This window comes from Ooceraea biroi, chromosome 1 (genome assembly GCF_003672135.1).
Source record: "Ooceraea biroi isolate clonal line C1 chromosome 1, Obir_v5.4, whole genome shotgun sequence".
NCBI lineage: Eukaryota > Metazoa > Arthropoda > Insecta > Hymenoptera > Formicidae > Ooceraea > Ooceraea biroi.
Genome location: NC_039506.1, coordinates 12,472,861 through 12,493,396, shown reverse-complemented (window position 1 = coordinate 12,493,396; position 20,536 = coordinate 12,472,861). Strand labels below are relative to the sequence as shown.

The 20,536-nt window shown below is 34.5% G+C and overlaps 1 protein-coding gene across 1 annotated transcript; it reads right to left on the bottom strand.

The window, feature by feature from the left end:
- Positions 1–13,061: 13,061 nt before the first annotated feature.
- On the bottom strand, positions 13,062–15,343 carry LOC105275071. Its single transcript, XM_011331714.2, has 2 exons — positions 14,911–15,343; positions 13,062–14,822 (listed from the first exon to the last, which is right to left on the bottom strand). The coding sequence occupies exon 2, from the start codon at positions 13,562–13,564 to the stop codon at positions 13,109–13,111; it is 456 nt and encodes a 151-aa protein (XP_011330016.1). The 5' UTR covers positions 13,565–14,822; positions 14,911–15,343; the 3' UTR covers positions 13,062–13,108.
- Positions 15,344–20,536: the final 5,193 nt, after the last annotated feature.

Below are 20,536 nucleotides of genomic sequence, written 5' to 3'. Positions count from 1 at the left end.
AACGTTTCGACTCCATTCGAGTCCTTATCAAGTGCAACACGTTAATTTTCTACATAAAAGAAAAGCAAAAATTAATAAAGAAAATACAGACCATTAATATATAAACCAAAATAATATGAAAATAAAGTTGAATAAACTATCTAGAAATATACATATTTTACAAAAGTAAAGTTGCCAGTGATGGTCGCATATTTATTATCTTATTCATTGTACAATTATTATTAATATTTTTATTTAGTATACCTATACTATAATACAAAGCAAATATACATATACATGATACATGGTACATATTTAAATTTTACTTAATAACGTAAGCAATAGATTTCCACATCACCCTTGAGGTACTATTGTTGATGCGGTTTGTATAATATATTAATAATTATTATTATTATTAGCTGGTATTCAAAACTCGAAAGTTCATAGCCGCAATTACCAAAGTTCGCCATCGATCCCTGTCCTGAGCTACTGCCTCCCAATCCCCACTCTCGGCGCCTATATCATTGAGATCCGACTGAATATTGTCTACCCATATATATTAATAATAATAATAATAATAATTCTATAAACAGCGCGCGAGATCAATATCAATATCAATGTCAAAGACCCATACGTGACTTACAGCTAATTCGTCCCTGACATGGTAACAGACAAAATCGGCCGAAAAGTACAACTCGGCCGCAGGCCTGAGCTATACGGTAGCGCTCGACGTCTATGCACTGAACTTGGTAACGCTCGATGTTTATGCAGTGATTCTCATTGTTCGGAGCCTTATTTTTGATTTTTATGTACTTGGCGTCGCGACGCTACCGCGTCGCTTGATCTGGAATTCATATTATTTGACAGGTCACATAAACTTATGATTAAAATATTTCAGGAACTAAAGCCGTTATCAAAAATCTAACGGCACTTTTATTATATTTTCAGATGCATATTTAATCGCGATACTGGCAAATATCTGATGGTCGGACATATTTTATTATATATTTTAACTGCACGCCAACAAATTTGTTAGACTAGATGCAGTGATCTTTTCCTCGTACTAGGAATTAATTCAAAAACTGCGCGCTAACAAAACGCAGCGATTTCATATTCCAGAACGAATCTATTGATCAATAGGAATCGAATTAATTAATAATATTCATTGCGAAAAATATCACCCCACGCCAGGGTTTGAACCTGGAACCTCCCTCATTCCGTGCGGACGTCTTTACCAGTTCGAGCACTTGGGGCATGTGATGATACTCCTCGCAACGAACTTATAAACACTCATTCTCTCATTCTCTATAATTTGTGTAAACTCTATGTGTAAAGTATTTGTATTGAGTGAGTAATGAAAAGAGATATTTATAATCACTCCGCTAATGTGCAAAACTGTAAACGTATTTGTTTTAATATTACCAAATACAAGGATTTACGAGTCATTAGTGAAAATACTCAAGGCAGTACAAATGTAAAAGAATGCATGTCCAATGCGACCCGGGCACGCCAAGTATTATTTCAAATTACAAATCCTCAAACTGAATTGCTTCTAGGTACTTGGCTAGTTAACTATGAATTTCATCATATTTAGTTTTGCTTTTTAATGTACTTGGCGTATTTTTTTACCTTTGTAAGGTTTTTTAGAGGGATAAACTATTTTTGGAGAATTTGGATAATGTAGAATTTGAAAGGTAAGAAACAGAAAATGATATACAAGAGTTTCATTTAGTGACGAATGTGAATAATTTAGTAAAAATTTAGAATTACATATGCAAGAGATAGATAAAAGATCATGTAGAAGTTACACTGGATGATCAGCGCGAGGTAATGCTAACTCAAAAAGATAAAGATGATAGTTATTACGAGCAATATACTATATGTATATCCTCTATATGAAAAAAAAGAAAATCAACTGCAACTGCCGTATATCAAATGTTAAAAATTCAGGATTTATCTTTGGATAATCATGAAAAAAATTTGGATTTGATGTGTTTTCCAGCTTTATTTCCATTTGGTTAAAATGCCCAATGATGAAAGAAGACCGGTGAAACTTCAGGAACATGCATTTATTAAATGTCGTTTGACTCTAAGCATCCACAATTTAAATTAAATCAACAATACTTGTTTTACTTGTTAAATAACACGAATATTCGTCGTGGAATTTATCATAAAATGAATATAACTCCACAGATCCATAGATTCGTTACACGGCTGCGGAGTATTTAGAAGCTATGTCGAAAGCAGATTTGGAGTCCGACTTAAATACAATGTTTTCTTCACTTCGCAATACGGAATAATATTAGCGTAGACCGAGAAGTGATTTGTCTTGTATGACGCAACATTACGGACCTGCGACATGGTTTCTAACGTTAAGTCCTAGTGAATAGTACGATTTAGGTGAATATATTCATGAAGCAAATGGATGGCAAAACTCTTCATTGAGTACCAATGTGCTTGTTGCTAAAGATCCTGTATCAACGTCGAGATTTCTTGATAATAAATTTCAATGCTTGATTTTATAGTTTGTTCCAAAGATTCTCCAGTTGGTGAAGTAAAACACTATTTCTAGCGAGAATATCAAGGTAGAGGTATACCTTAAATTATGTTGTATACATACAACATTTTCACTTACTAATTTGGATTAAAGATGCACCGATTTTCGATAAATCTTTTATTGAAGAAGTCTCTAACTTTATTTCACAATACATAAGCTGCAAAATGCCAGATAAAAATATTTTACATTATTCTACAGATGCGTTAATACGCATTAACGACATAAATATAATTATTGTCTTCGTTCTAAAAAATAGGACGTAAAGTTATTTGTAGGTGTCGGTGTGGCTTTCCTCCCGTTACTGAAACACTAAATATAAGAGATGTAGCAACTTTAATAGCAAGAAAACAATTAAAACATAAAAGCAGATTATACGGTCTTCCTCGAACAAACAATGAAGTTGACATTAATGATTATAATCCTCCTATTATTCTTACTGCGTGGGAAGAAAATATGGATATACAATTTATTGGTGAAAAGTTGATATTGCTGACTTGATACGTTGCTAAATATTTGAATAAAGCAGCGAAAAGTGAGTTATCTGATTTTGATCTTGAATAATAAAAATAAATCATTGGCAAGTATTCTTTGGAATTTTGGTTTATGATCCATAAGCAACAGAGAATGTGGAGTTGCTAATACATTGCTAGGTATTTCTTTATATGGCAATTCTTGAAACTAGAAAAATATCTTTTAAAGGATTTTTTAAATCTAGATTAAACAAATTATGTAATTTTATTAATGATTTTCCGTTGGACATTGTTTGTTTATTGCCTACTCATATGTGTGATATTCTTAATGCAACAATATTAAATCGCATTGCTTCGAAAGAGATATTATTAATTGTCGAAGACACGATTGACTGTATTCCATATATATGTGAGAAAGAAAGTATCAAAAGTATTATCGAATAATGATGATGTTAATTCTAAAACTGCTGCACTTTCAAAGGAATTGTAAATAAGATTGGAGCAAAAGTTAAGGCGTAATATTGACTAATCTTGGGTCTTGTGAACGGTACACAATAAAGATTTCATTGGAAGAAATAAAGGAAATAATAATATTAAGCAGATACTTTTATATTATAAATATTTTAATACATATAAATATTTCAATACAACTAAATATTTTTCAAAATACTTATAATACTTTGGCGCTGTCGAATTCACATTAGAAGATCGGGAGCACTAAACAAAAGAAGAAGATGCTTACAATGATTCACAAGTTAAGTCTGTGTTCACGACGTTATAATAAAGTGTGGGTTTTATGCTTTTCTATTTAAAAGGTTTTGATGTAAAACTTGCACAATTATCTTAAAAATATTAAAATCTATAATATCCACCAATATTTTCATAGTCATAAAAAATGCTTCTTCCAATGTTTTTGACGGCTGCCTGCAAATTAACATATTATGCATTCAGACAGTATAATAAAGTAAAATAAAGTAAATATAACACTAAAAAATAATATATTTCTGTCATAATAATAATAAAAATAATAAAACAAAGATTTCTTATTTTTATGTTAGATTTTTAAAAATTTTATTTAACACAAAATATGCAATTTTAAAAACAGAATTTTTCCACTTTATGACTATCTTTCACTTCGAATTCTCCGTATAACATGTTGATTAAGCGTTGCAATGTTAAACGGAGTTAATAGCTAATTGAATAAACTATTGAACTACATTCACTGTCATTCATTTTAATCGTTACATCTCGATATTTTTCTAAATGTATAATTTAATTTAATTATAATTTAATTATAATTATTATAATTTAATCACTTTGCAAACTTTATAGTTGCTTCTCTGATCGTCAATATACGCTTAAAACTTAGCACACGTAAGATAAACATTTGTATTACTTAACATAAGTAGCATAACAAATGAAAGTATCCAGTTCAATCATGGAAGTGTCATGTAAACTATTAATATTTCTATATCTCTTCTATAGCTGTTACTTGCGATATGACCTACAGAGAAATTGAGTCTCTGAATAATACATCTACGTTTTATGCTGCGGTCGTTGCAGTACAAGATTGATTGACTAGGCGATCGACATAAGTGGGATACTGCATTCTTTATGAATAACAGCATGTTCATTCATCTTCTAAATCCCAGGATGGGAAACATCATTATGGTGCAATGATGGAAAGTATTGCATAAGTGGCAGTATACATGCATTTACCTAAGACAATGTTACCTAAGACAATGTAATAATATATAGGATTATACCTACTTATAAATATTGTGAAAAGAAAATATATTGTCTAGGAAAATTATATTGGAATATTTGAAAGCATATTATGATTATCATAAATTAAGATATGATTTTATTAGTTGGAGCGGGCTTTGAATAATTGCAGAGACACGTATGACTTGATAAATCACTGAGATTTTAATAAAATAAAAATACAAGAGTACGAAAAGACGATCCAAAATCCGAATGCAAATTAACCAGCATCTTTTGAACAAGTATTGAAGCAACAAACAAACATTGTATCAGCTATTTCAGTCGGATTTTAGTTTAAAATAGCAGAAGAAAAACTGCAGCGCGTGTGCATTCAATTTTATGTTAAATTACACACCCAAAAAAAATTCTATTCTTTAATAGTTCCATTTTGATTATAGAGGATTTTCCTCTGCTATATGGTCACAAGATGATACCCTGAAATCTAGAGGCATATCCTATAACTATGAGATCCTGAAATTAAGATTACAATCCTCTTAATGCTATAGAGGAATCTCCTCTTCTAGTAAATCTAATAATATTTTTATTTATAGCATTTATGACGATACCTTAATGCCCGATTCCACCAACGTCGCTTAATTTTAACCGTAGTTTAACTCACTCTTCGTCTCTTTCTAACTACCTGCCTTAGAAAGAGACAAAGAGTGAGTTAAACTACGGTTAAAATTAAGCGACGTTGGTGGAATTGGACCTTAAACGAATATTTTCTACTTTTATCCTTAAAAATTTCTGAACTTCGTTCATAATATCACTGCACGAAAGAACAAACAGAAACTGAAATTCAGTGCACACGCTACACTCGCTATAACGCACACTGTGTGCCAGACGGCAACCGCGGATCACGACTCACAATAGTGAAGCATGACACACCAAGCAAGAACTGCGTATGTGTGCGCTCAGCGCTTCGCGCCGTTCGCAGTCTTCTTCTTCCTACAAGTAACACTACCCAAGTGTCACTCGCCGATTTTCTTGAAACTTTGCACACACGTAGTACATCGAAAAACATTACACACGTGTCTTTTTATTTGTGCTAACAACGCATTTTAAGGTTAGAAAACGCATTCGAAAATTTAACACTCTATAGCACAATGGTAACTAACGCTACTCCTGAGCGTTATTCTCTTACAGCTTTTACGACATTACTCTATTATGATTTCATTGTCTGAATATTTGGCATTAATTTTACGAGATTCGGAATGGCAGATTCAAAATCGCGGGCCGAAATCACAGAATTTTCAAAAATTTTATTCAAAGTTAGTTTCGAAGAAGTGTTTTAGACCCGTGATTACGATTTTGATAACAGTTATATCAATCTAGAGGAATTTTGTCAAACTACTATTAACATTGTAAACAGTGACTCGAAAACCACCAAAAATGGTCTTTGAACTAATTTAAAACAATTGATTTGGTCCGCATTTTGGATACACCATATTGAATTTGCCATTTTTCATCCGCCACCTCTAGATTGATATAACTGTTACCAAAATCGTAATCACGGGTCTAAAACACTTTTTCGAAACTGACTTTGAATAAAATTTTTGAAAATTCTGTGATTTCGGCCCGCGATTTTGAATCTGCCATTCCGAATCTCGTAAAATTAATGCCAAACATTCAGACAATAAAATCATAATAGAGTAATGTCGTAAAAGCTGTAAGAGAATAACGCTCAGGAGTAGCGTTAGTTACCATTGTGCTATAGAGTGTTAAATTTTCGAATGCGTTTTCTAACCTTAAAATGCGTTGTTAGCACAAATAAAAAGACACGTGTGTAATGTTTTTCGATGTACTACGTGTGTGCAAAGTTTCAAGAAAATCGGCGAGTGGCAGTTGGGTAGTGTTACTTGTTAGTGTTTAATGACACCCGATCCCTTTCAGGTTCGATATGGCCAATTGCAAAAGTGAGTGAAATACGAAATAACAAATTGAAAAAAAAACTCGGGACAATCGTTGTGCACCTGACGACTGTCCCCTTCGGAATGATGGTTCGCAGTCACTTCTGCGCATCGTGCAGTCGATTGTCACAAAACTAATACTTAAATGACAATCTTCTTCTAACAAGCGCGCGTGCCACGAATATCTTGCATATCCTCTTATTTCAAGAGGCTATTCAAATTACATAGTGATATTTCTGATAGAGGAATTTACTATTGAGTATAATTCACGTATCCACTCTTTTATAGATGAATACGTATATCTAAAAGAATATACCATTAATATGTAAGATTTTTTGCTTAGAGGAAATCCTTAGAGGAATTCCCAGTTTAAGACTAGAACTTTTTTTTTGGGTGAAAAAATGGAAACTCTCGAATTGTTAAAAATTGTTAAAAAATAACTTACAAAAAGTAATACTCTATGATGTATCACTGTTTTTGAGTGACACAAAAAATTAAAAATTGGCAGAATATCGATCGCCAATTTAAAACTCAGGTATCGGAAATATGTCACATGGGTACATGTGTCATTCTGTCAAAATTGATTGGTACGTATCATGAGAAAAGTTAAGCTCTCCGGGTATATTGTTTAATACCATATGTATACCAAATAACAATATGTTTCATATTGTTAATCACTACTACCTACTTTCGATTATTAATTGCCTCATGCGAACCACGGAATTGTAATTTCTGTTCGTTGACGGACACCTGACTCGTGGATCGTCATTGATTGATCGACGTTCTGACTTCCTTGAAGTTTTTATGTCAAAATAGTTTTATGGCTTAAAATATTCTCTCCATAAGCTGTTTTCAGGAATTTAATAGTTTTTATATCACTTTTAACTAATTTAACTAATTTAACTTTTTATTAATTTAAGACACATTATTGTTATTTTTGTGATTCTTTTCGAGTGTAATCATTCTGTTGTTATTGTGATAGTTGCTGCTGCTATAAGTGCTGTTAATATTAATTGCTATTGCATTTGCTATTGTGTAACTATTGTTATTGGTTGTTATTATTGCTGTTGTTGAATTTTTAATCATGCCAAATTTTGTTGCAAATTCATTGTAAAAAAAATAATCTTGACTTTAAAACCCCTGAAAAAATAATCTTGAGAAAAAACTGTTTTCATTATGTCATCATCATGGTTCCTTAAACGGTGCAACTTTTTTATATACATATACACATTTTTTTGATAATAATCAAAAACAAGTAAGATATTTAAAAATATAATGCTCGGGTTTAGCGGACCATTCTGTACATACGCACACATGTACGCACTTTACGTGTGTAAACACATAAACACTTTGCTAGATAATATTTCATCCCTTTGAATTGTGTAAAAATGCCAATAAATGTATATTGTGAACAAACTATAAGTCACAAATATATACGCAATGACAAGCAACGTTCATAAAAATTTTAACGTGCTTAATGTAAAACTTCGAAATTTAACTGGAGGTTTGACTAACATTCAATTTCATAATGTGGTTCTGTTTGAGCTCAAAAACTCAAAAATATTAGATAAAACTTTCAGCAAAATGAGAAAATAGGTCAAGTATCAGCACTTGAACTATTCCCGGAGAATAAGAAATATTGCCTACACGTCAACATTGTGACAATCTTGTGTAACAACGTCTCATAATCTATTCTCGCGGCATCTAGTATAATACATTCGATTTATGTCCCACATATATATTGCTTAATTCTCGACTAATCGTCCTAGTTTTGACGATATCAACCAAACTTGCATGTATGCACGATCGGGAAAGCTGGATTTATATTTGTACAGACCAAACAGATTTAATGTACGACATATGTGTGCGGACTAAATCATGCAAACGCAAATGGCTGACAAGATTTGACCAATTCGGACATCGAATAAACTCATCTGGTAGCCAATAAATAATTCTGCGCCGAATATTTATATAATATATGCGAAAGTATTACAGTCGCATTTAATATATAATATTTAATATACAGTGCTGGCAAAAAGTTCCGGAACGGTTAAAAATCTTGGAAAATAATGATTTAGTGGAAAAATGTTTCAAACAAAAAGAATAGGGCTTAAAAAAATCTATTAGATGATGATATATATTTGACCTTGGTATGACCTTGGAAAGCCCGGTCATGGTCAACGTAAAAATCTTAAATGGAAACCCCTATTTTTTATTACATATTCTTATAGCTTATCTCGAGAGCTTTTCGAAACGCTATAATAAATTTTTTTTTCTTACGTACTTTTTGACTTATAAGGCTTGAAGGTTACACAGTACCGCCGGCATTAGAATTACCCAAGGTGTACCGCGTGGAGGTTACACGGTCGGATTTACACCTCTTTTGTGTGTGTGCGCGCGGCGTGTATGAGTGTGTGTGTGTGTGTGCGCGCGCGCGCGCGCGTGTGTGTTCTTCATAAAACTAACTTCACAAAAATAGTTTATACTCGTATGTACGAACAACGGCATTAATGCCGTCCGAATACCTGTGTGATCGCACACAATGATCAGGTCGCTTACACAATGCCGGTTGTAGGTGAGGTAAACACGAACGAGCAATATAGTTATCGGAACACCTCACTATACGCGAGAAAGTTTATAAGTGACGCGCTTTCTTAGTGTGCGTCACACGTATTTTCGGACGGCATTAATGCCGTTGTTCGTACATACGAGTATAAACTATTTTTGTGAAGTTAGTTTTATGAAGAACACACACGCGCGCGCGCGCGCACACACGCACACTCATACACGCACACATACGCACGCACGCACGCACACATACACACACACAAAAGAGGTGTAAATCTGACCGTGCAACCTCCACGCGGTGCACCTTGGGTAATTCTAATGCCGGCGGTACTGTGTAACCTTCAAGCCTTATAAGTCAAAAAGTACGTAAGAGAAAAAAATTTATTATAGCGTTTCGAAAAGCTCTCGAGATAAGCTACAAGAATATGTAATAAAAACTAGGGGTTTCCATTTAAGATTTTTATGTTGACCATGACCGGGCTTTCCAATGTCATACCAAGGTCAAATATATATCATCATCTAATAGATTTTTTTAAGCCCTATACTTTTTGTTTGAAACATTTTTCCACTAAATCATTATTTTCCAAGATTTTTAACCGTTCCGGAACTTCTTGCCAGCACTGTATAAACCTATCATACATGATATATGGATAATGAATAATACTAATAAAGATGAATAATAATAAGTGAAGATTAATAGCAATAATAGCAAATTAATTTTTTATTTATTATGTTTTATAACTTTCTTAAATTTATCATAAACTGATTGCACTAACTTAATAATCTTTTGTAAATCTTGATCGGTGTGCTGAGCTTTTCTTAATCTGGCGATTAAGAAACCATCGTTTACTTTCATTAATGAGACAAATTTGGAAGAGGATTTCTACTTAATGAGTCTACGTGCATCATATTCTTTCCTGACCGACGTTGTATCTCATAATCATACTCTTCTAATGCAAGAGTCCATCGTGCCACGCGGACGTATAAGTCTCGTTTATTCGTCGTTAAAGTACAGACCGCTTTGCAGTCGGTGATGATTTTTAAATGAATGCCTAATAAATGCAATCGAAACTTCTTCAATGATTTAACTCTTTCGCTACTACGGGTTATAATCACCTGCCGCGAGACGTTGTCCACATACTACGGGTGACTATAGTCACTCGCCGTGAGATGCTGTCCATATGTCATGGGCGATTATAATCACTCGAAATGAAACAAACATTATGTTACGGCGATTGAAGTCGCCTGATACGTAGCACACAATTACTGAAATAAGAAGTATGTAGTTGTCGAGGTAGTGTTTTGTCCAACACATAAGTCTCGTTATTCGTCGTTAAAGTACAGACCGCTTTGCAGTTGATGATGATTTTTAAATAAATGCCTAATAAATGCAATCGAAACTTCTTCAATGATTTAACTCTTTCGCTACTACGGACTATAATTACCTACCGCGAGACGCTGTCCACATGCTACGGGTCTATAGTCGTCCGCCGTGAGATGCTGTCTACATGTCATGAGCAACTATAATCGCTCGAAATGAAACAAACATTATGCTACAGCGACTGAAGTCGCTAGCACATAATTATTGAAATAACAAATATGTAGTTGTCGAGGTAGTGTTTTGTCCAACGCATATTATTTATTTTTCTCTTCTTTTATTGTCTTACCATTTTTTACCATTAAAAAGTTATTGTTTAATATTATTATAACTACTGTAAAATATTATTTTAACGAATATTTATTTCGATAACCAATTAAAAATAAAGGAATTAGGTAAGACTTCCGAATAGCTCCCCCCCCCCTCAAATTTTCATGAAAGTTTTAGGATATATAGAGGTAGAGGTGAGGAAGGTGTGGGTGGAAGGAATTTGTGCGGAAACGCCTCCTAGCGAAGAAATTAATAAAAAAAGGTTTAATGATTTTGCACGAATTTCCAGCTGTCTACGCAAATCAAGACCTTGACCCTGACATATGTTGTCAAAGTCAATGTCCTGAGTGACCTTCAGAAGGTATTAGCCGTCGCTCGTTGTTTATTAAAAAGTTAATAACAAAAGAAGTTTGATGATTTCGCACGAATTTTCCGAAACTGGAGCCCCGAACATACACGCTCGGTTTTCAGCCCGCTTTGCGGGGGGGGCGGGGGGAGGGCCTTTGCCCCGCCCCCCGCCGGGATACCTGCCGTGTACCAGGTGATCACAATCTGTACGGTGAAATCTGTTACATCGGCTCCGGCGAAGCCCCTCCCCCCCGCCCCCCTGCCACCCCGCGAAGCGGGCTGAAAACCGAGTGTGATACTTCGTTAGTTAATAACTTTTTAATAAAGGTCAAGACCTGACCTGACCTAACCTAACCTAACCTAACTAACCTGGTTAGTCTCTACACAGATCAGTATATTATGTTTTGACTACTAATTTTAAGTAGTATAGTTATCAAACTTCTTTTGTTAATAACTTTTTAACAAATAACGAGCGACGGCTAAAACCTTCTGAAGGTCACTCAGGAGGGTGACCTTGACAACATATGTCAAGGTCAAAGTCATCGGAGGTGGGTCCCCTAAACAGCAGTATTACCAATTTTGTTAACACAAACGCGAGCAGAGGTAACATACTAAGGTCCGTTAAGATTACATATGCGTGCAAAATCCTTAAACTTCTTTTGTTAATAACTTTTTAATTAATAACGAAGGAGAACTAAAACCTTCGACAGGTTACTGAGGGAGGTGACCTCTATAATATATATCAAAGTCAAGTTCTTGATTCGCGTAGGCAGCTGGAAATTCGTGCAAAATCATTAAACCTGTTTTTGTTAATTTCTTCGCTAGGAGGCGTTTCCGCAAAAAATCCTTCCATCCACACCTTCCTCATCTCTACCTCTACATATCCTAAAAATTTCATGAAAATCGGAGGGGGAGGCTATTCGGAAGTTGAGCCAGGAATTATAATAAATCTTGTTTTAAGTAAAAATACCTTGAATCAAAGAAAGCAACTCTCCGAGACGTAAAAAGCAACCTCGAAACGTCGGAGACTGCTGCACGCGCATTGTACCGCGCATTGACAGAGATCCCCGTTCAGCGGTGCTGTTCAGGCTGCGTTTTCATTTGGAACCGGAAACTTCATAATCGCCTGAATTTTGTCTCCGAGAGTTTTATTCCATTATTTCCATTATTGATAGCATGCCCTAGGTATTCGATTGTCGTTTGAATAAATCGACATTTTCGCTAATTGATACGCAAACCGGCTTGACTCGATGCTTCTAACACACGTTTCAAATGAGCGATCGCTTGTTCGATGCTTTGCGAAAAAATGATTAAATCGTCCATATTAATCAACACAATTCTTTGAAAATTCAGATCTCGAAATACAGCACGTCTTACAAACTTTTGGAACACAGCGAGAGAACTGCAAAGTCCAAAAGGCATCCCCATAAACTCATATTGACCTGTTGGAACAAGTGTAAAGAAGTATTTTCTACTTTCTTCGGATACCTCAACATAAAAAAACCCATTTTCTAAATCAAGCATAAAACTTTTCGCGCCTTGCAAACGGTCGAGGTGATCCTCGATCAACAGCAATGGGAAGCAATCCTTTACGATTTTCGGGTACATTTGAACTGTTGATGTCAACTGATTTTTCAGGATTCAGGATTTTTCTGATTTGTCGCTTAACTTTGGACAGCCTATTTTCTCATAGCAAGCTTGGTTGATTAAATTTAAGTCGCTATCGGTATCTATGACGCTAAGAAAACATTTATTCTATTTTTACTTGTTTTACCTGTTTTTGTTGCGGACTCTTAACAATAATACATGCTGTTTCCTTTTGGATACTACTCACTGCCTTACATAATTTAGCGATGTGTCCATATTAGTTACATTTAAAGCACTTGGCACCTTTGTCTTTCATCGGGCACGCTTTTCCGAAATGATCTCTGCTACCGCAGTTAAAACATCGTTTCGCCTCCGTCGAGCTAGTGTCCCTACGAGTCGTCTTCTTCTCTTTTGGCTTCATCCTCGACTTTCCTTCTTTTTTTATAGCTTCATATTGGATGAATTTTTCTTTTAGTTCACGTATTGTTTTTGCTCCATGCAGTACTGTTTTATTGCTTGCATCGTCTTGAATACCCTCGATAATATATTGAATTTCCGATTGCGTATCCACGTCGGCTTGCGCAGCAATTTCCAACATTTTGTAAATATATGCCTGGTAAGACTCGTCAGATATTTCCTTAAGTCGTGACAATTCCTGGTGTACCGCATGACTGTCTAGAATATCGACAAATTTCTCTATTAATGTTGTAGTTTCCTCCACGTCTTTGTGCATCTTTCGTAATTAACAAACAGCTTCGCTGAACCACGGAGAAGACGCTTCGCATATGCCTTTTGAATGACGGACCATTTCCTCGAAATCTCTAATCCATCTTTGCACGTCAACTTTATCGTCTCCACTGAATGTTTCCAAAGAGTCTTCAGCATCCCTGAACGTTAACAATTGATTTCTTCGGTCTCTTTCTGTTCTATTTTGTCTTCTCTTCAGTTGCTGACGCTTCGTCTTCGTCGAGTCCGTATTGCTATCGCGGGCATCCTCTTGCTCTCCACATGCGTCTCTGTCGTCATTTTTATCCTCAACATCGTCATGACGTCCCGTTTCACGTGCTCGCGCTCGAGTTGCATAAATGGTAACTGTCGTAGGATAACGATTCATTCTTCAGTCCCACAGTCTTTAATTTTTGTTTCTTCAATTCTTGCTTTAATTGAACCATCGTCATGTCTGCCAGCTTCGCACTCAGGTCGTCGTTTATCGCACTAGAACCCGATTCCGCCATTATGGTTACGCCTTAAAACTTATTGTATACCGGTATTCTTCTTCTTACACCTTTTCACGCACTCTGTCTTGCACCTTTCTTCTTCGTACAACTAGTATTACACTCGAGGATGTGATCTCGGTTGAGCCCCCAATTGTGGGATTAACAAGAATTTATTGAGAATGTAACACTAGAAAGACAGTAGATAGAGCTACTAACGTCGCTGGTCGAATACAGATTGCTTGCTCGCTTTTCTATTACTCACGCTTTTATATCCTATCCCTTCCTTTACATCGACGAAATATAAAAATATAAAGGAGACCGACAAATTACATTGTCGCTTTGTTAGCGACAATGAAAAAAACGTTCGCCAAAGAAAAAAACAACCACTGTGATAATCACACTGTGATCTAATCGCGCATGCCGCTAACGATGCAAGCAGTACATCAAATATATACTATGTGTTTCATCCCACATATATTATTTATGAAAGTGCACTAGAGTTTTATACGCGCTATTGACAACATAAGACACTTGTAGCTTATGCCTCGACAAGGTTTATAAATATAAAATATAAGTCCATTGTAATAATGTAAATTTTTGTCTCACTGTCAAAATAAAAAACATGAAAATATTTTAATGAATACGCTTTTTTGAATAGACAATTTTTTATTGTTGCCTGACCACGTAAATCTATGGCTGAAACCATCGAGAGACGCTTTCAAAATTGCAACAATATTTTGCAGCGTAACCCCGAAGTAGATTGAATTACGACACCTGCAATTGTAATAAAATTATGAAAACTTGCATTTATACTTATTTATATTGTTGTATGCATGCATAACAGCTGATATAGTATACTTACAACAGTATCGAATTCTTAGTTCAGATCGAATTCTTAGTTCTTCATCGTTCAGATTTTCAAATGCCTCGAATTGCCCCATATTTGCAATCGGAAGAAACTTTGGGTTCTGCAGAATACCACTGCATTTTTTTGTAATCATTTGCTTCTGCTTCTGTTCGATGCGAGCCAATGCTTCATGTATCCATCTAAAAATTGGAAAAATATGAAAGTATTGAAATTAAAGTAAATAAGAATATTACGTGCTGATTATTATTAATTAAGTATTGTACCGAAATTCTTCAGGTAACTTCATCAGATACTCTTCAATTCTCCTTCAATTTCAAATAAATGGAAATAATAAAACATAATGTTAATGACACACATATATCATACACACACGTGCGCGCGAGAAAATATTTGAAAAATTAATTAATCTTATGAGATAATAATAATAAAAACGATATATATTAAAAAATATCCCTAAAAAACCTTTTTAAAAAAAGAAAAAATATACGCCAAGTACATAAAAACTCCCAACTTGTCAAAACTCAAAACTAAATATGAAATCAATAATTAACTAGCCAAGTATTTAGAAGCAGTTTGAGTATTTTACCCAAACGTTTTCCATGCATTCTCTCTTATCGCATGACGACATTGAAGTACTTGGCGTGCCCGGATCGCAGTGGTCATGTATTCTTGTAAATTTGTACAATATCTTGATTTGTATTGTATCTTGTATCTTCATGATTTTCAATAATGACTCGCAAATGATTTTGTGTCTCTTATAGGTAGGACAGGACGTTTTAATGTGATCCGGGCACGCCAAGTACTTCAATGTCGTCATGCGATAAGAGAGAATGCATGGAAAACGTTTGGGTAAAATACTCAAACTGCTTCTAAATACTTGGCTAGTTAATTATTGATTTCATATTTAGTTTTGAGTTTTGACAAGTTGGGAGTTTTTATGTACTTGGCGTATATTTTTTCTTTTTTTAAAAAGGTTTTTTTAGGGATCTCACTCTTTTTTGTAAATTTTAAAAATTTGACTATATTTTAGTTTTACATTCTTTTGAACATATAATTAGTATTACATAATTTCTTTTTATATACAAAAATTGTAATTGTGTACGCCAGCAATGATAATAATAGACAAAATTTCAGACGGCCTTGTTGTAATATATTCGTTTAATTTCAATTTCACTTGAGAAGGACCACAACCCATATGGTCGAAACGTTGTGAAGTAATAAAGAAGGAATTTTTGCCAGTTGTGTCGTCTGAAATTTTGTCTATTCTTTTTATATGTTTTATTATCGATTATTTTGCATACTAACACGTACATCGTTCCGATGCAATTTGTAATAAGAATTTTATTAAGAATAATCTTTTGATTTTTATATAATGTAAATTATTTTTATATATTTTATACTTTTTTCTGTTTTTCTAACAAAATTTCTCTATGTGATTTACAATATTTTTTATTATAACTTTAACAATATAACTTTACTTTTACATAAATCATTTTTGCGAGTTTTATAATTTTATGCAATGAATGTGGTAGCGCTCGACATTATGCAATGAAATTCGTGGTATTGGTGCAGTCAATCCCTTTCTCACTAACTAATATGACGTTGCACCACGTCGATGACAGCGACAACAACGACGACGACGTTGCACCACGTCAACGACGACGACGATGACGTTGCACCACGTCGATGACGGCGACAACAACGACGACGACGTTGCACCACATCAACGTCATCGTCGTCATTGTCGTCGTCGTCAATGTGGTGCAACGTCGTCGTCATTGTCGTCGTCGTCGTCGATGATGTTGCTTGCAATTACTTGCAATTTATGTCTTTATCGTGAAATAAAACATTTCGCATGTATCACATTTTTTATAGTATTTGCGATTTATATCTTTATCGTAAAATAAAACATTTCCCATGTATTATTAAAATCATTTTTAATTTATAATAAATTAAATCACTCATGTATGAACAGCAGCTTGAGGGACAAAATCGCTTTGCATGTGTATGTGCGAACATACGTACGTGAGTCTGAACCAGAATACGGAAAACGGAACGTCACGATTCTAACGTACGATTATAATATCTCAGGATTGACTGCACCAATCTTATTCGAACTGGTCGCGATCGAAAGCTCGCATTCACATTTTATTATACAAGTGCCGTTAGATTTTTGATTACGGCTTTAATTCCTGAGATATTTTAATCATAAGTTGATATGACCTGTCAAATGGCATTAATTCCAGATAAGCTACTTGGTAGCGCGCGATTGGTAGCGCGCGACGTTTATGCAATGAAATTGGTAACACTCGATATTATACAGTGACTCTCATTGTTCGGAACCTTATTTTTGATTATGTACTTGGCGTCGCGACGCTACCGCGTCGCTTGATATTTACATTAGGGTTTGTAAGAGTGTACTTCTTCTAATTTCTTTGAAAATGCTCCTGCAGTATAACAATGTGGAACGTTCACGTCAAGCTTTTGTAAAGTAGTATGTGTTATGTCGTCAGATTGTAAAGGTTGACAATCTAGTTGTGTATAGAATGGAATAGTGGAATGGATAAATGGTCGTTGTTGCTAATGAAATGTCAGATTGTACATGAAATAATTGCAGTGTTATCATTGTTGAATATCGGCTTTCAATGGTAAGATGTGCGTTTGGATCGAATGTATTACTGTGGATTGAATCATTCTTTGACTATAAATCTGACTGTGAATTCAGTTGTCTTCTTGCAGTCTGTGAAGACATCGATGTTTGTACGTCTAGCATCTGTCCTTTTAGCAATCGCGATGAATTTGTATCGTCACGTTGTCTGGTATACAATGATGCAGTTTGCAAATGAGATGGTGATCGTATTTGTATCTTTTGTTGTCTAAGAATTATCTATCGTGTCTGTCCTACAAGGGTGTCGTGAAGGGTCGTTCAAAGTATCTGCTCTTGAAACATGTCGTTCACAATAGTCCATTATGTCTGTTCTAGAAGTATGTATTTAAACTTTTTTCGTTTTAAGTCCATAGTGTTTGTTCTACAAGTTTGGCGTTCTTCAGTCAGATTGTTGAGTCTATTTCTTTAGGTCCATCTTTATCTTCATGCTTGCATTTAGTATTCTGGGTCGAGAGCTATTCTTTCGTTAGGATAGTGTCTCATCACTACAGGATGTGGTGCAGAATCTCTTTGGTTTCGGTGCGTTTCGTTTTTCTCGGTTTATCTATATGAAATACTAGGATTAGCACATATATTGCAATTGATTTTTCAATCTTTATTTTGCAATATATGAGAATGGTATTTACAGTGTTCATAAATTCTTCTCACCCACATTCGTGTTTACTAAAAATCACTAAAGATTGCTTTAGGTTTAGAGAGCAGTGATACCAGAATTCATGTGTCTTTTCACCGCAGCATGTATGCGCAGTTCTCTCTTGTTATCTCCTTTACTGTAGTTAAATAAAGCCGCGTTTGCTGACGCGACGAGTAATATCCAATGTGTGTACAGCTTTTGGGGAATAGCAGTAAATCATTGGATATGCGTCACGTGTCACGTATCGCTCTGGTATGCCATTGAACCATGCATGAGCAATTGACCAACCACATTCGATTATTCCTGAAACGTCAAAAAAACAATCGACTGTGATTCCAAACTTCATATTTTAATATAGAGTTTACAGCCATCAAACAAGAGACCGTGAAATAATCATGGTTGAAAAATTATAGCAGGCGCGAAATTGCACTTAAACATAATTGTCCAATCACAACTGAAAAAAGGTGTTCGAGAAGCGCAGTCGACAATTTCAAACTGCGATAAATAAATGTCTTAAAAAATGCACCAACAGGTTTTGGATAATTGTCGCACATAAATATATGTACATTGGTTTAGAAACAAAAAATTGAAGACAAACTAGACATGCAGTTCTCGAATGCTACACTTTTTTTATACACATTTTAGGAAATTATCAATTTTTTAGTGTTAAAAAAAATCTTTTATAAATACATTTATATTTATAAGACATATTTTATAAATACACATACACTTATATCTATATTTGTGCAAAGAACACTTTATACACGGGTGGATGTAAAATAATAAATAATTTTTTAACTGCAATAAAATCAGTTGTCGATATGTAGTTGAAAACATTTGCTAACATTTTTGCTGCAAACATTGTTACCAAAGCATGTTAACAATTTGCTATCAACATGCGATTTTTAATTTAATAAATATTTCTGTCGTTATTATGGCAACACAACTGCAATAATTGCCAGCAAATAGATTGCATTAGTTTGCTTTAGCAAGAAATGCTATCTGAGCACATTTTTGCTACATTCAATCCAGTAAAAACATTTCAGTCAACTGATTTAGTCAAAATATCATCAAGAGTTAAGGAGGAGGATGAAAGCCTGAAATTTTTATTCCAATTCTGACTTTAACATATTGTTAATATAATGAATTCTAATTATTTTTTATATCAAACTGAAATCGAAGAAAATGAGGAGCAATGTTTTGATTCGGTTCTTCTGTATTACTTTCGTACAGCAGACGTAATGACTTATAAAACATAAAATGATATAAAAAATTTCGTGAAGGAAACTTTGACCTTAAGGGGTAACGCCACTCTAGCGCCCGGAAAAACAGCCTAATTTTGACAATTTTTTATGGGAATATAATGAATGGAATACAAAATCCGTTTAAAGGCCTTTATTGTACATACTTTGAAGTGTATTTACAAATTTTTATTGAATTTTTTTACAAAATGGCGGCGTCAGAGCTCAGCAAAGGAAGCCTCTTCTCACAGATAGTGTTCCGCGGCCGGAAAGATTTCTCCTCTAATTTTTGACCTGGAACAAAAAACTAAACATTTTTGAGTCTTATATAAGGTTAGCTCGGGAAGTACGTACGGAAATTAAAAAATACCGTTTTTTGTAAAACTGACGCACGTTTGAACAAAAAGTTTTTTTACCTAAAAATGATACTTTTTGTTCAAACGTGCGTCAGTTTTACAAAAAACGGTATTTTTTAATTCCCGTACGTACTTCCCGAGCTAACCTTATATAAGACTCAAAAATGTTTAGTTTTTTGTTCCAGGTCAAAAATTGGAGGAGAAATCTTTCCGACCGCGGAACACTATCTGTGAGAAGAGGCTTCCTTTGCTGAGCTCTGACGCCGCCATTTTGTAAAAAAATTCAATAAAAATTTGTAAATACACTTCAAAGTATGTACAATAAAGGCCTTTAAACGGATTTTGTATTCCATTCATTATATTCCCATAAAAAATTGTCAAAATTAAGCTGTTTTTCCGAGCGCTAGAGTGACGTTACCCCTTAAAAGCAACGTACCGGCGAATTTCCAAAATTCAAAGACGAGGAATTGCAATAGCCATGGAATAAAAATTCCATCAAAACACAATAAGAGTTCGCAAAGCAACTTGGAATAACTCAGTAGGCTTCCGATTTTAATTATATCAATTGGAAAAGATTCAGAAAGAAAGTCGATAGAGTTTGCAGTGTTTATCTCGAAAAATAAAGTCATAGTTTGATATAGCCATATCTTCTCAGACCAAATTTAAAAGAAAAGATTTTTTGCACCAGATTATCACCGGTGATGAGTTTATTGCTGCATCC